This window comes from Hyperolius riggenbachi, chromosome 7 (genome assembly GCF_040937935.1).
Source record: "Hyperolius riggenbachi isolate aHypRig1 chromosome 7, aHypRig1.pri, whole genome shotgun sequence".
In the NCBI taxonomy this organism is placed as follows: Eukaryota; Metazoa; Chordata; class Amphibia; order Anura; family Hyperoliidae; genus Hyperolius; species Hyperolius riggenbachi.
Window position 1 is genome coordinate 90,408,341 of NC_090652.1, and position 17,062 is coordinate 90,425,402.

Below are 17,062 nucleotides of genomic sequence, written 5' to 3' on the forward strand. Positions count from 1 at the left end.
TTCCTCATAAGTCCCCTTTTAGGGCATAAAGAGATGATTTTCATATTCTGGAGTGATGCTTCAAAGGAAACTGTATGTGCTCACTTAAAGGTGAATTATTGCAAATGCCTACTTTTTTAAGAAGGCAAAATTATATATAGAGGCATGATGAGTTGCATGTTTGGGAGTGATACATCATGGGAAACAATTCTTTAAGTGTACCCTGCTCACTTAAAATGTACCTGAGATGGTACTTACCTGGGAATTCCTCCAGCCCAATTAGCAACATGGTCTGCATCGCCATCCTCTTCGGCCCCTCCATTCTGGCACTGCCACTCCTGGTAATCCAGTCAGTCCCCGCCAGTCATGGGCTTGTGCCTCTCATCCGCACCTGTGCAGTACAACAGGGGTGCGCACGCAGCTGGGCCACGCATTCACAGACGCACATGACTGCCCAAATTACCGGGAGTCATAGTGGCAGAACAAGGAGGCCATGGTCCTGATGTGACTGGAGGAAGCCTCAGGTAAGTATAAATAGGGGCCAGTGAACCATCTCAGGTTCACTTTAAAGGTGAATTATTGCAACTACCTTCTATTTTAAGAAGCCAAAATTATATTTAGGATCTCTTTTTTAGTAGGAGGGCTTTTCAGTCTCTTTTAGCACCTTATACCGTTTCATTGTTTCTGGGTCACCATGAGCTCTCTGGGCATTCTGTAGTACTGGTCTAAGCCCTATGCCATAGAACATATCAATCCGCTGCCGTGCACTGATGAGGACCATAAAGATGTATGTATGTTGGATTGGTGAGGCTCTGTGATACTGTATTTTATAAGCTTTACGCGCACTATACACCAGCAGTTCTGTATGTGTGCCTGGCTTTTAGAGGCATGATGATTTGTATATTTTGGAGTGATGCAGCATGGGAAACTGTACTTGCTCACAAAGCTAAATTATTGCAAATACCTTCTGTTTAGGGTAGGCAGAATCTTATTTGGGATCACTTTTGTAGTAGAGGACTTTTTGTTCTCTCTTAGCCCTTGTACTTTCCAGGGCTGTGGAGTCGGAGTCTGAGTCGAAGCAATTTTGGGTACCTGGAGTTGGTGGTTTTATAAACTGAGGAGTTGGAGTCTGGAGTCGGATGACTTTTGTGCTAAATCCATCGCCCTGATAAGTATTAGACTAAGGAGTCTTATTGGAGTCTGAGTCAGGGCTGTGGAGTCAGTACAAAAATTATCTGACTCCGACGACTCCGTTTATGAAACCACCAACTCCAGGTACCCAAAATTGCTCCGACTCCTTAGTCTAATTTTTACAAAGGCTATGGATTTGGTTCAAAAATCATCTGACTCTGACTCCTCAGTTTATTGAAACCTCCGACTTTGACTCCAGGTACCCCAAATTGCTCCGACTCCACAGCCCTGTATTTCTCTACCACTAAAAATAGGTTTCTGTGACTGAAACTTTATTTATGCTCCCTAAATTAAGAGTGCTAATATAAAGGAAAAGTAGTGATTATAGAAAGAACCTGTGTGGTTTGAAGTATGAAAATATGTCTGTTGCCCATTCATTTTTGGTGTTTGTGTAATTGGGGACGTAGCAGGGGCGTAACTGGGGTGTGTGGCAGGGGCGTGACTGGAGGTGTGGCAGGGGTGTGTCATGGTCGCTCTTTCTTATAAGGAGAGAAGCAATGCGTCTGAGGGTCACTGTTATGCCAGATCTTTAAATGAGCATGTGGAATATTTGTAGTAGGAAAACAGAGGCGCCAGCAGGATAAAAGCGGATAAAAACTTTAAAATTTGCTGGGAGGAGGCGGTGGACTTACCTCCATAAAGCAGACACGAAAGACTGTCTGAATAGTAGCAATCACATTTATTAACTAGTACCCCAAAACAGTGCAACGCGTTTCGCAGGCCCAGCCCGCTTCATCAGGCAATAAACATGGGGACAAGACAGAATTTCAGCAATAGCAGGTGTAGCGCCTCACTGAGTGAGGCGCTACTCAGGCGCCTCACTGCTATGAGGCGCTACACCTGCTATTGCTGAAATTCTGTCTTGTCCCCATGTTTATTGCCTGATGAAGCGGGCTGGGCCTGCGAAACGCGTTGCACTGTTTTGGGGTACTAGTTAATAAATGTGATTGCTACTATTCAGACAGTCTTTCGTGTCTGCTTTATGGAGGTAAGTCCACCGCTTCCTCCCAGCAAATTTTAAAGTTTTTTATCCGCTTTTATCCTGCTGGCGCCTCTGTTCTCCTACTGCTATACCGTGTCCACCCCTGGTGGAGGGGTGATCTACCCCCTTTCGCATCTACAGAGAGCGACTTCTTATCCCTGAGTGAGGACAGGTCTAATCTGCCTATACAGTGGTTGCCTTTGTGATAACCCACGTTTGTGAGTATAATTTTCTCACGATAACCTTTACTTCATTTATGCTTAAAGGGGAACTGAAGAGAGAGGTATATGGAGGCTGTCATGTTTATTTCCTTTTAATCAATACCAGTTGCCTGGCAGCCCTGCTGGTCTATTTCTCTGCAGTAGTATCTGATTAAAACCAGAAACAAGCATGCAGCTAGTCTTGTCAGATCAGACTTATAAGTCTGAACCACTGAAACACCTGATCTGCTGCATGCTTGTTCAGGGGCTATGGCTAATAGTATTAGAGGCAGAGGATCAGCAGGGCTGCCAGGCAACTGGTATGGTCTAAAAGGAAATAAACATGACAGCCTCCATATACCTCTCTCTTCAGTTCCCCTTTAACATACTACACTATATTGGGCTCTCGGTTTCTCTACACTTTATATGTGGAATATTTGTACACATGCTGGCTTTTGGCTTAGACAGCCATGAAAGGCCGTCTTAACCAAGTTCCATTTAGTAGGTGTCCATGATGTAAATCAATCCCCAATCCAATAACAATTAATGAAATCCCACCTCAATCTCGCTAGGCACACAGTTTTTATGGGGTAAAAAATGAATAACACAAAGTTGGACAAGAATTCTCTTGAAAAGATTATATTGGCAATCATGTTTTCTCTGTTCTCTTTAGATATTTCCTCTCTTTTCCAAACTGGGGGCCAATGGACTACTTATTGAATATGAGGACATGTTTCCATTCACTGGAGAGCTGGAAGTCCTCAAGTCTCCATATGCTTATAGGTAAGCAAGGTGTCTTTAGGAACACTGAGATTATGATGCTTGCCGTTTGAACACCCTGAACATGTACTTGGATAGGGTGTGGTCATCCATTATGCCCAATTTAATGCCAAATACTCCTTCTGAGGAGCCTAACTGAGTGGTTTCTGTACTTACTGAGTGGTTTCTGTATTTTGCACTCTACATGTTGCTCTCGATGGTATGTTAGGGATTGTAAATCCATTTTCCTGGACCACCTGAGAACAGAAAATGATCTTACCAGAAGTGGGTTTGGAATGAGATTGTATGTTTGCCGCCTTTTATTTGTAAATGTGTTTGTAAAACTGTTTTAACAACCAATGAATGACATGTGACTATATATCTAATTAATCGCTACTGATATCCACTTGAACGTCCCTGAGATTGAAGTATTTACTTATCAACATTATTGGTATGTGGGGACTTATATTTAATAATTTTGATACACTATTGTCAATGCCTTCATATGGTCTTTTTGCATACCTCTACATTGCTTAGTGATTGCGGTTTTTCATTGTGAATCAGACCTAATGGAGCAGTCAGTTGTGCAGTTCAGCTCTTTCTGGCTTCTGGGCTGTTCATGTAACTTCTTACTCCCTTCCTCCCACTGGGGTTATTTCACTAAACTTCTATCATGCATTATCTCACCTTACTTTGCTTGTGTTTCCTTTTCTGTCTTAAAGACACCCTAGATTTGAATATACGATACATTTAACTTAATCATCTTTGTAAGTTATGCTTGAATCGGCGGGTGCCAGGGGAAGTGTTTTTGCAACTTCCTCAGCCCACCAGCACCAACAGCTGCAACCTAATAGGTGGCTAGCGGTGAGTTGCACCAACACAGATGGGAGTGGCCACAGAGCTTCAGAAACACTTTGGGCAAAAACTGGTTTTGTTTTTTGGGGTAGAGTTTCACAATAATACTGAATTTTTATTTATTTTTTTTTATACAGGTGGGTTACTTCCTCTGTCACCCGCCAATTCTTGCATATACTATATTACAACCTAGGTTGTCTTTAACTCATGATTTATTTCGCTTTGGGGTTGATTTACTAAAGAACGTGTGCAGATGGCCAAAATTAAGATTACCGTTATTTACCGATTTTCATACCGTGTTAAACAATTTATGTAACAAGCTATATACATTCATTACACGCATTGCTTGCGTAACGTGCAACACAAGTGGTGCATATATAACGCGTTACGTAATTTGCATAACTCGCTACGTAAAATGCGTCATCTGCACACATTAAAGTGACTGTACAGTGAAAAGTTGGAGGAAAGTTTATTTGTCGGCGTACAGCCGCTTTAAGGCTCCCTGCACTCTGCAAATCCAATTTGCAATTCCGATTTGCGATTCCCATTTTCCCTGGATGCTGTCAAAAGAAAAACGCAGCACGCAGTGTCAATTAAAAATCGGAATCCCATGTGAAAATAGATTAGAAAATCGGAATCAGAATCACATGTAGTGTGCAGGGAGCCTTAAGCCCCATCTACACCAATTTTTTTGTTCAATTCATTGATTCGAATCAATTTAATCCGACATGTCCAATTGAGATTCAATGCAAATTTCCATTGCGAAACAATGGCAAATTGAATCAAATCGAATCCCTATTGGACATGTCGGGTTGAATCGGACAAAAAATTGCATGGTGTAGATGGGGCTTAAAGCTTTGGGAATTAATGTCGTCAAGTCATGCTGTCCATTCATATTATTTCTGCCAGACAGCTGCTGAAATCACACCAGAGAAGACAGCATGATTTAGCTGGAGAGAAAGGTCAGAACTGATCACTTAGGCAGCCTGGGAGGGACGGTTGTGAGCTATGTATTTGTGCCTGTTTAGCTTGAATACTGTCTGCTCCTTATATTTCCAGTGAGGAAGACCTTGCAAAGATCTTGCACCTTGCCGAAATGAACAATCTAGAAGTGGTTCCCCTTGTGCAGACATTCGGACACATGGAGGTAAAATATGGATATTTGCTAAACCTGTTGCACGTTTACTCTGTTGTAGGGACAGTTTCTAAATAAAAAAAACAAAAACCTGGTAAATACGTGCCCCATGCTTGCTATTGTGTCTGTACCGTTCCGTTCAGCAACCTGTCAAAACCCACTTTCCTCACTACACTCTTACCCTGGTAATAGGAAATGGAGAAACTGATTGGTTCCTAGGAGAAGAAGGAAAAACTATATAGAGAGGTGAACTTCAAAATTTTACAGTTACCACAAGTGCAGAAGTTGAGGGATAAATCTCCAATGACAACTCAAAACGGCTCACTGTGCGCCGCCATAGGCTGCAATGTGAATTACGGCTTTAGCGATGCTCAGACACTAATTTGGGTGCTGTCAGAGCCCAAATTACTATAAAAACAACGTAATACATCCGTCAGCATTAGCTGGCAGCCGAATTACGTCTTTTTTTCCCAATTCCATGGTGGGAGAATTCATCTATATAAACACACACGTAACTAAGGAGCTTGGGACCCCAGTGCGAGTTTTACATGGGGCCCCAAGCACTCTATTGATATTGAGCCCCAAAACCTGCCAAGAACAGTTGCAGTATTAGAGAGCTGTATTTAGACTAAGGATGCAATGCATGAGGTGTTACTGTATTTTTTGGACACTGCGTCTTATAGTCCAAATGCAGGGAGTTCCTGACTTGTGAACGCCTGCCAATACAAAACTCCTACACGCCGCAATGTCTGGGACTCCCTGTACTGTGCCCATGCAGAGGAGGAGACAGGGGGACACAAAGGGGCATGGAGTAGGACAGAGGTGGACACATGGAAGGCACAGGAGGATAGAAGGGGGACACAGGGAGGACACAGGGAGACACAAGAGGTACAAGGGGGCATGAGGTACAAAGGGAGCATAATCCACAAGATGCCCCTTCACCATGCATGCACCTGGTTTACTATATATTTTTTTCACTTAGCTTTTGTCCTCTAAACTTAGGTGCGTCTTATGGTCAGGAGCATCTTATACTGCGAAAAATATGGTAATTACCAGCATATCACCAATGTAATGCAAATGATATGAATGAAAGAGGGCCCCGGTGCGGTTGCAACCTCTGCATCCCCTAATGCTATGCCATTGTACAGATTGCCCAGCAAGCTCATGGTGAACCAGAACTCCCAGGAGTGTGTAAGGGGCTGAAACAGACCAAAAAGCCTCCTTACTAAAATGCTGTGCAAAACAGAATATGCCAATGATCCCTTTGTTGTCCCTGATATTTAAGTACACCTCCAGAACCGCTGGAATGCATTGATGTGTCAGCTTGTTAATATTACAGAGCCTTTTGAATCCATGCCTTGCACTGATGAGGATCAAGCAATCTGAAACAGTCTGTATACATGTTGGATTAGTTTGGCTCAGTAAGATTAAAACAAACTGACACATCATTGCTTTCCAGCGGTTCAGAGACAAAGAAAGGATGATTTGCATACTCAGCAGTGATGCATTGTGGGGCACATATATACAGTACAGACCACAAGTTTGGACACATCTTCTTATTCAAAGAGTTTTCTTTATTTTCATGACTATGAACATTGTAGATGCACACTGAAGGCATCCAAACTATGAATTGACACATGTGGAAGTATAGTACATCACCAAAAAATGTGAAACAACTGAAAATATGTCATTCCAGGTTTTTCAAAGTAGCCACCTTTTGCTTTGATTACTGCTTTGCACACTCTTGGCATTCTCTTGATGAGTTTCAAGAGGTAGTCACCTGAAATGGTCTTCCAACAGTCTTGAAGGAGTTCCCAGAGATGCTTAGCACTTGTTGGCCCTTTTGCCTTCACTCTGCGGTCCAGCTAACCCCAAACCATCTCGATTGGGTTCAGGTCTGGTGACTGGAGGCCAGGTCATCTGGCACAGCACCCCATCACCTTCCTGGTCAAATAGCCCTTACACAACCTGGAGGTGTGTTTGAGGTCATTGTCCTGTTGAAAAATAAATAATGGTCCAACTAAACGCAAACCGGATGGAATAGCATGCCGCTGCAAGATGCTGTGGCAGCCATGCTGGTTCAGTATACCTTAATTTTTTAATAAACCCCAACAGTGTCACCAGCAAAGCACCCCCACACCATCATACCTCCTCCATGCTTCACGGTGGGAACCAGGCATGTAGAGTTCTCCTTTTCTGCGTCACACAAAGACACAGTGGTTGGAACCAAAAATCTCAAATTTGGACTCATCAGACCAAAGCACAGATTTCCACTGGTCTAATGTCCATTCCATGTGTTCTTTAGCCCAAACAAGTCTCTTCTGCTTGTTGCCTATCCTTAGCAGTGGTTTCCTAGCAGATATTCTACCATGAAAGCCTGATTCACACAGTCTCCTCTTAACCATTGTTCTAGAGATGTGTCTGCTGCTAGAACTCTGTGTGGCATTGACCTGGTCTCTAATCTGAGCTGCTGTTAACCTGCAATTTCTGAGGCTGGTGACTCGGATGAACTTATCCTCCACAGCAGAGGTGACTCTTGGTCTTCCTTTCCTGGGGTGGTCCGCATGTGAGCCAGTTTCTTTGTAGCGTTTGATGGTTTGCATTGCACTGCACTTGGGGACACTTTCAAAGTTTTACGAATTTTTCAGACTGACTGACCTTCATTTCTTAAAGTAATGATTGCAACTCGTTTTTCTTTCCTTAGTTGTTTTTTTCTTGCCATAATACAAATTCTACCAGTCTATTCAGTAGGACTATCAGGTGTGTATCCACCTGACTTCTTCACAACGCAACTGATGGTTCCAACCCCATTTATAAGGCAAGAAATCCCACTTCTTAAACCTGAGAGGGCACACCTGTGAAGTGAATACCATTTCAGGTGACTACCTCCTGAAGCTTATCAATAGAATGCCAAGAGTGTGCAAAGCAGTAATCAAAGCAAAAGGTGGCTACTTTGAAGAACCTGGAATGACTTATTTTCAGTAGTTTCACACTTTTTGGTGATGTACTATACTTCCACATGTGTTAATTCATAGTTTGGATGCCTTCAGTGTGAATCTACAATGTTCATAGTCATGAAAATAAAGAAAACTCTTTGAATGAGAAGGTGTGTCCAAACTTTTGGTCTGTACTGTATATATCTCTATATATTATGCCTTAGAATAGTTTTTACCTCTGAAGTGTCCGGAAACATTCAAGGGTGTGACTGGGCAAAGGCTACCTGCTCTATGGCACGTCCTTTGCTCTTATCTTATTAGATTTGTGTTCAACTTCACGCCCTCTCCTCACCCTCCTTGAATAGACAGGAATGTAACTTGTACTGTATGTAATGGATGTTATTGATGCAATTTGCACCATCATTCTCTTCACGCTTGGCTACAGTCACAAATGATTGCTTTGTCTCTGCTCAGGCACCAGTGTACTCGTAAATCTGTGGACATTTCAATCAGTTCCCACAAGAGCTGCTTGCTGGGAATTCAGTTGTGACCTTTTTATCATTCTAGATTGATTCATGGAAGGAAACTTCCCTTTTTCACCCTAGATAAAACAAAAGCATTTTCGCTTTGCAGCAGTGCTGGGCTCATGGATTCAGCTTACAATTAAAAACACTATTATTATTTAGTATTTATTATAGTACCAACATCTTTTGCAGCGCTGTATATTGTATATTGTCTTGTCACTTAAAGCGGACCCAAACCAAACATTTTTTTAATTAAAAATATTTAGTTGCACCACTCTGACACATACAAAGATAAATAAACACTCCTTCAAACCTATGATCATTTCAGTGCATGCTTTTCACCCTTCTCTTTTCATAGCAAGGGTTATGCTGGGGGCAGCCATTAGCAATTCCTCCATTGCCAGACACCATCTACTCCACCAGTTTGCCGGAAAAATCCCGGCAATTTGAAAGGAAGGGAGGGGCTCCTCCAATAAATGTAAAATATTTTATATTTGTCATCATGCAGCTGAAAAAAGGCTGCTATTTATTATTATAATTTAGAAAATGGATTTTATTTCTGAAATCTTGTATTTTTAATTTGGGTCCACTTTAACTGTCCCTCAGAGGGGCTCAGACTCGAAAGGTACGTACACACGTCCAACTTTTTCGAACAACTTGTCGTCCGACTTGTTGTTTGAACGACAAGTTGGACGTGTGTACGTGCTGTCGAGCGACTGATAACTGCCGGTTTGCCCAATCTGCTCAGCGGTTCCTTGGACCAACTGTTGTTCACACAATTGTTATGCTGGGAATACACGGTGCGCTTTTCGCGCTCAATTTCGCGTCAGATCGATTTTCGCGTTCGGTTCGCTTATCTTCCTTATCTTTCCGCATTGTTCCCTTATCGGTACGCACTGTTCCCTATGCGAAATCGAGCGCGCAGTCGATCCGGCAGGGTATCGGACAGGTCGGAAATTATCAATTGAGCCATCTTAAAGGCTCAAAGAAGTACTGTGTATTTCCAGCATTAGGTCCTTACATGTGTACAAGACTTTTAGTTGTTTGTCCAACTAATAGATGTTCCAACAACAAGTCGTTTGCTCAGTCATTTAATCTAGTCCATTGTTCTATCCAGTCCATTGTCCATTATCAAGTTGGTTAAATGAAATGTAAATTAGTTAAATTAGCATATCACCCGATTCGTTGGTCAGTGTGTACATGACATCTGAACAACTTGTTTGCACTACAAGTCGTTCAAACGTCAAGTCGCATGACAAGTTGTTCGAAAAGTTTGATGTGTGTTTGGACCTGAATATCTACCATAGTAATTTGTCTATTATAGTCTAAAGTCAATAGTATGGGGAAGCCAATTAACTTATCTGTATGTTTTTGGGATGCGTGGAGGAAACCTGAGTGCCAAGAGGAAACCTACGCAGCCATTGGGACCACATACAAAGTCTTTGCAGATGTTGCCTTGGCTGGGATTTGAACCAGGGACGCAGCACTGCAATGCGAGAGTGCTAACCATTACGCCACCATTTTTTATTCCATGTTCATGTGGGACACCTCCAATAATCTGAACATACACCAGCAGTTTAAGGGCCGGTTCAGACAGGCATTGAACCGGCATTAAACAACGGCTGTGGCGCTGAAGAGCCAGTATCCGCCTTCAACACTGTTCATTTAAACAATGTGCTCAAACCCGTCAATTCCGGTAGTCTCATTTCATCCTGGATGATACATGTATCTAACCGCAACGCTTTCAGTGTCCCCCTTCAGGGGCAAAAACGCAACGCATTTGCCGAACGATGGGACGTGCCCCCAAAGGTTGCTCAATAGCAGTAAAACTGTTGAGCGAGACACAACACTGCTGGATCAGCCTTTCAGTCTGGAACACCTGCATACTCAGACAGCCAAGCACTTCAGACTGAGAGGAAGGGGAAAGGGGGGAGTGAGCAGGCAGCTGGAGATTTCAGAGGAGAAAATGAGGCTTAACAGGTGTTTTCCTCTTTTGGTTTAGCAAATTCTCGTATATACATCTCTCTCTGTCTCTCTGTCTCTCTCTCTCTCTCTCTCTCTCTCTCTCTCTCTCTCTCTGTATTGGGTGTAGTCAGCATATCCCTGTATATAGCTGTATATAGTCATAGTCCTTTAGAGATCAAAGGGAAGTGGAGAAACAATTATTTAATGAAAAATGCAGAATCTTCTCTCATCTGTATAATAAGTAGAAAGGCAATTGTCTTATTAGCGGCTTTTACTGCACTGATTCAAACTTTGTGACGTTAGCAATGGCCATAACTGCCCATCAGCGCTGTTTACACCTAGCACTAACCTAGTGCCCTGTGTCACATGTATCTAATTACAAAAATTATTCACCCTGGGTGAGCAGCTTTCATGACAACCAAGCAGAGGTGGGATAAGGTCCTCCAGCACCCAAGGCTGAGACACCAAAGTGCGCCCCTTCATCCTTGCCACCCCAGCCGTCACACACTGATTGCTATTAGACTAAGAGGTGCCACAGGGCCCACAACCTCCCCAACACCTTAATATCTAGTTATCTGGCTTGCAGTCACTGCTATGTATCCCCTTTTCATATTTCTTTCTGCTTCAAACACAATTAGGAATGACAGCTGAATGAATTGTGCACCCCCTCCTACACTGCGCCCTGAGGCTGGAGACTCTCCAGCCTATGCCACGGGCCGGACCTGCAACCAAGCACATTGGTAGTGGAAAAGATTCTGGGCGCTGAATCTGTATGTAGTGTGCCCTGGATCCCACATGGCAGAGTCGAGCAGTGGGCGGTACTACTCACCCCCGACCACTTGGTCTCTGGACCCATCTTCTGTAGCAGGCTTCTATATTTAGCATCTGAGAATAAGCCGCTAGAGCTTTCATGACAGCTGATTCTCAGATGCTAGAGGGAGAAGCGCGCTACAGAAGAGTGGTCCGGTCTCTGGAGTCCAAGTGACTGAAGGAGGTGAGTATTGCCACCCGCTGTGTGACTCTGAGACTACAAGGGTATATATACTATGGGGTTAGGGGGTACAACTAGACTATCAGGTTTTACTATGGGGTTAGAGGGGACTACTAGACAACCAGGGTATACTATGGGGTTATGGGGGGACCACAAGACGAGGAAATACTATGGTGTTATGGGAGGACCACTAGGCATCCAAGGAATATTATGAAGGAACCACTAGATGACCAGTGAATATTATAGGGTTATGGAGGGACCACTAGACTACCAGGGAGCACTGTGTGAGGTTGGGGGACCAATAGACTACCAGGGGCTACTGTGGGGTGATGGGGGGACTGCCAGCCAACTTGGCATCAGGCCATCCAGCCAAGCAGCAAGCCAGGCCAGCCAGCATAGCACCGAAGCTAAGCCAGCTAGCCAAGCAAGCCAGGGACACTGCTTATTTAAGTTATGTGCTGCCTTATTATTTTTATGGGGGGGCATTATTTCTTGCATTAAAGGAGAGAGGGTTTCATCCAACGTTTTGGTGGGCAGTCCTATTTATTCCGCTGCCAAGTTGATGTACATTTAGCTCCACCCATGACTATGTCCATGTTCCGTGCCATGGCCATTTTTCGGTGCAGTGAGCATGTCACAGGGCTGCTGGGATCTTTCAGGATTCTAGCAACACCCCTGATGGCAGCACTTGTTTACAAAAATAATGAAATGTTTTTACTAAATAATCCAGGATACCGTGGATTTGTTATTTAAAAAATAACGCTCTCGCAGTGGGTACTGCATACAGTTGTAGTCTAACACCTGTTAATTCACCATCTTTGCGGCAGCCATCACTATGGTCCAACAGGCAGCCTGGAATTTTGGCAATCATATTAACTCCCTCCTGATTTTTCATTGGCCCATTTCCAGGTTTTGTAAATTTGCATTAAATTTACATACACGCCAGAATTATTTGCATGTCATTGACCATGGTGTATCACTAATGGCCTGACATGGGGCTCATGTGATGTTTTCTCTCTCCCCATGTAGTATGTTCTAAAGCATGACAAGTACAGAAGACTGAGAGAGGTGGAGAGATACCCCAACAGCTTGAACCCCCACTCTACAGACTCCCTGCCAATGCTGAAGATGATCCTGAGCCAGGTTCTGGACAAGCATCCCATGAGCAGCTGGGTCCACATAGGATCAGACGAGGTGAGGATGCCAGAAGCAGAGCTCTTCCCTTTCCTCTTTTTTTTTTTTTTTTGTGTGTTTATCGAGCATCAAATTGTTGGATATTGAGGATAATCACACAAAACAAAGGACCTCCATACTGACTGTACATATTAGCTGAAAAACCTTCAGTTATATTTCTCATATATATTCTTTTAGACAAATTCCCATTATCCTCTGTAGTCTAACCAGAATTGTATGGTCCCTACATATGTCAAAGGCTGCCAGAAAATAGAATACAGGATCTTCTCAAAAAATTAGCATATTGTGATAAAGTTCATTATTTTCTGTAATGTACTGATAAACATTAGACTTTTATATATTTTAGATTCAAATACACACAACTGAAGTAGTTCAAGACTTTTATTGGTTTAATATTGATGATTTTGGCATACAGCTCATGAAAACCCAAATTTCCTATCTCAAATAATTAGCATATTTCATCCGACCAATAAAAGAAAAGTGTTTTTAAAACAAAAAAAGTCAACCTTCAAATAATTATGTTCAGTTATGCACTCAATACTTGGTTGGGAATCCTTTAGCAGAAATGACTGCTTCGATGAGGCGTGGCATGGAGGCAATCAGCCTGTGGCACTGCTCAGGTGTTATGGAGGCCCAGGATGCTTCGATGCGGCCTTAAGCTCATCCAGAGTTTTGGGTCTTGCGTCTCTCAACTCTCTCTTCACAATATCCCACAGATTTTCTATGGGGTTCAGGTCAGGAGAGTTGGCAGGCCAATGGAGCACAGTAATACCATGGTCAGTAAACCATTTACCAGTGGTTTTGGCACTGTGAGCAGGTTCCAGGTCGTGCTGAAAAATGAAATCTTCATCTCCATAAAGCTTTTCAGCAGATGGAAGCATGAACCCACTTTTGAACCAGAAACAGCGGCAGAAGCGCCTGACCTGGGCTACAGAGAAGCAGCACTGAACTGTTGTTCAGTGGTCCAAAGTACTTTTTTCGGATGAAAGCAACTTTTACATGTCATTCGGAAATCAAAGTGCCAGAGTCTGGAGGAAGACTGGGGAGAGGGAAATGCCAAAATGCCTGAAGTCCAGTGTCAAGTACCCAAAGTCAGTGATGGTCTGGGGTGCCATGTCAGCTGCTGGTGTTGGTCCACTGTGTTTTATCAAGGGCAGGGTCAATGCAGCCAGCTATCAGGAGATTTTGGAGCACTTCATGCTTCCATCTGCTGAAAAGCTTTATGGAGATGAAGATTTCATTTTTCAGCACGACCTGGAACCTGCTCACAGTGCCAAAACCACTGGTACATGGTTTACTGACCATGGTATTACTGTGCTCAATTGGCCTTCCAACTCTCCTGACCTGAACCCCATAGAGAATCTGTGGGATAGTGTGAAGAGAAAGTTGAGAGACGCAAGACCCAACACTCTGGATGAGCTTAAGGCCGCTATCGAAGCATTCTGGGCCTCCATAACACCTGAGCAGTGCTACAGGCTGATTGCCTCGATGCCACGCCGCATTGAAGCAGTCATTTCTGCAAAAGGATTCCCAACCAAGTATTGAGTGCATAACTGAACATAATTATTTGAAGGTTGACTTTTTTTGTTTTAAAAATTGGTCGGATGAAATATGCTAATTTTTTGAGATAGGAATTTGGGGTTTTCATGAGCTGTATGCCAAAATCATCAATATTAAAACAATAAAAGGCTTTAACTACTTCAGTTGTGTGTATTTGAATCTAAAATATATAAAAGTCTGTTTATCAGCACATTACAGAAAATAATGAACTTTATCACACTATGCTAATTTTTTTAAGAAGATCCTGTATATTGTCAGTTACGCTCAGGGTGATCAACCGGACTTTCCTTAAGAGGAATTGTAACCAAGGATTGAACTTCATCCTAATGAGTAGCTGCTATCCCCTTTCCCATGAGAAATCTTTACGTTTTCTCAAATAGATCATCAGGGGGGTCTGTATGGCTGATATTGTGGTGAAACCCCTCCCACAGTGTGATGTCAGAACCTAGGTCCTGACCGTTTCCTGTCTGTGAGCCTTGTTGCAAAGAAACAAGCTGGGAAAGAACAACTGTTTCCAACTGCCAAGCAACCAGTACGGTGTCTCCCTCTGTGCATATGTATATGCATTACAGAAACAACCTTTTAGTCTGTTGCATTGGTAAAGAGAACTCGAGGTGGGGATCGTACAAAGAAATCTATACACAGAGGCTGGGTCTGGCTATAGTGCCCAGCCTCTGTTGCTAGTTGAATCCCCCTGAAGTGCCCCCTGCGCTCCGCTCTCCCCCATAAATTACGGCAGCGCTGTTTACCTTACTAATGTCACTCACGCCGCTCCCCCCGCCTCCTGCAGAGCGCCGATCCCCGCCTGCGTCCCTTCCCTCCAATCAGCGGCGAGGGAAGGGACGTGGGCGGGGACCGGCACTCTGCAGGAGGCGTGGGAGCGCCGTGAGTGACACTAGGGGGGTAAATACAGCCCGCCGAGACACGCTGCTTGTCGCCAGCGAGGCTGTAATTTATGGGGGAGAGCGGAGCGCAGGGGGGACTTAGCGGGGATTCAACTAGCAACAGAGGCTGGGCACTATAGCCAGACCCAGCCTCTGTGTATAGATTTCTTTGTACGATCCCCACCTCGGGTTCTATTTAAGGGGTGTGGATAAAGATAATGGCAGTTGGTGCTGCCTGTTTTTTTCATGTCTGCCAGTAGTAAAGATGATGATGTGCAGGCTGATTGTGGATCAAACAATATGGACAAATTACACGGCAAATATCAATCATTTCTTCATCTCTCTTCTATTTTTTTTTTATCTTCTTACTTTGCAATGTTTGGTTTCTTTTTTTCCCCTTTTCACTTAATTTCCCATTTAGCGTCTTTTAGACACAAATCACTCATATTTTGAAAGGAATCGAGATCTATACCGGACAATGTTTTCAGTAAACCAGTTACCCCCGTACACATAATAAAGTAAGCTCAAGATGGTGATGCTCCAGACTAAATATAATCTGCCCAAACACTCATCTGTTACCAAAATACCGGGACTTCCTGAAACATACATAGTTTACCTGTCTAAAGACAGAAATCTTGATGGCTGGAGTGAATGCTTCAGCTTTCTAAAAGCTTTCTGCTTACAATAACTCCGATCTCCAAATTTACTGATCTTTTAAACAAGACAAATTACATGTTTATTGCGCTTTTCTCCTAGTGGACTCAAAACAATAGAGCTGCAGCCACTAGGGTGCGCTCTATAGGCTGTAGCAGTGTTAGGGAGTCTAACCCAAGGACTCACCCAAGGACTCCTTACTGAATAGGTGCTGGCTTACTGAACAGGAGGATTTGTACCCTGGTCTCCTGTGTCAGAGGCAGAGCCCTTAACCATTACACTATCCAGCCACTGCACTATTGCAATTATCACTGCCCAATAGTCAAATAACATTCATTTTACCGATATTCTACTTGCGGCTATTGCCAGTGCCCATTTTCCCTGGCGCCCATTTTGTATGTACGCCTCACATGCTTATAGTTCAACAGCATGTCTTTAATTATTGAAACATTTATTGAAAGTCTGTATTTACCGCTTGGTCAAGTGGCTGGTTGTTCAGATAAGGACAATGGGGGCATCTTCACTGAAGTAAAAACCCCATAAAGAAACACATTTGCTTTAATCATCATGAAGTACTTGGAAAATTGCTGTGAGGAAACAATGAGAAGTCAGCTTGTTTTTGTAGAGATTATGATATAATCTTCTGTTCCTAGGTCTTCCATCTTGGTGAAGGGCAGGATTCCAAGGCCTGGCTAAACAATAACAAGGGAGACCTCGGCAAGATGTTCCTCAGCCACCTAAAGAGCGTGGTGGACTTCCTGCATAACAAGTACCCGGACAAAGGCCAGATCATGTGGGACGACATGCTCCGCAAGCTCAGTGTGGAAAGCATTAAGGGTGAGTCTGTGTTTGGCCTTTCTTGGTCCCACAAAGAAAAACAGATTTTTAGGCTGGTTTTCACCTAACAGAGCAAAACGGCACTGGAAATTTGGGCGCACAATGCTCTGCCATAGGCAGTAATGTGAATTATGGCTATGGTGGTGCTCAGACAGTAATTTGGGCGCTGTCAAAAGATGGAGCCCAAATTACTTTAAAAACAGTGTGATTCAGTAGCTGGTGGCCGAGTTATGTCTTTCCCCTGAATCCATGGCGGCCTGGAGGGGGAATAGTAATTAATGCTGCCGGGACTTTTGCAGGAGCAGGGTGAGATGTTTTTCAGCTGCACCCAAATTTCCCAGCGCTGTTTTTGCATGCATGAAGATTTCATACTGAGATTAGCCAGCCAATAATCTTTCTCCGTTAAGAAAAATATG

The 17,062-nt window shown here is 43.4% G+C and overlaps 1 protein-coding gene across 6 annotated transcripts in view; it reads left to right on the forward strand.

The window, feature by feature from the left end:
• The window catches only part of LOC137524445 (hexosaminidase D-like), a 143,163-nt gene that overhangs the window by 99,141 nt on the left and 26,960 nt on the right, over positions 1-17,062 (forward strand). For all 6 annotated transcript variants that reach the window (XM_068244309.1, XM_068244307.1, XM_068244311.1 and 3 more), the window contains 4 exons: positions 3,026-3,135; positions 5,026-5,113; positions 12,547-12,711; positions 16,463-16,646. In XM_068244309.1, the coding sequence (XP_068100410.1) occupies positions 3,026-3,135; positions 5,026-5,113; positions 12,547-12,711; positions 16,463-16,646 (547 nt within the window). The remainder of the gene's footprint in view (positions 1-3,025; positions 3,136-5,025; positions 5,114-12,546; positions 12,712-16,462; positions 16,647-17,062) is intronic.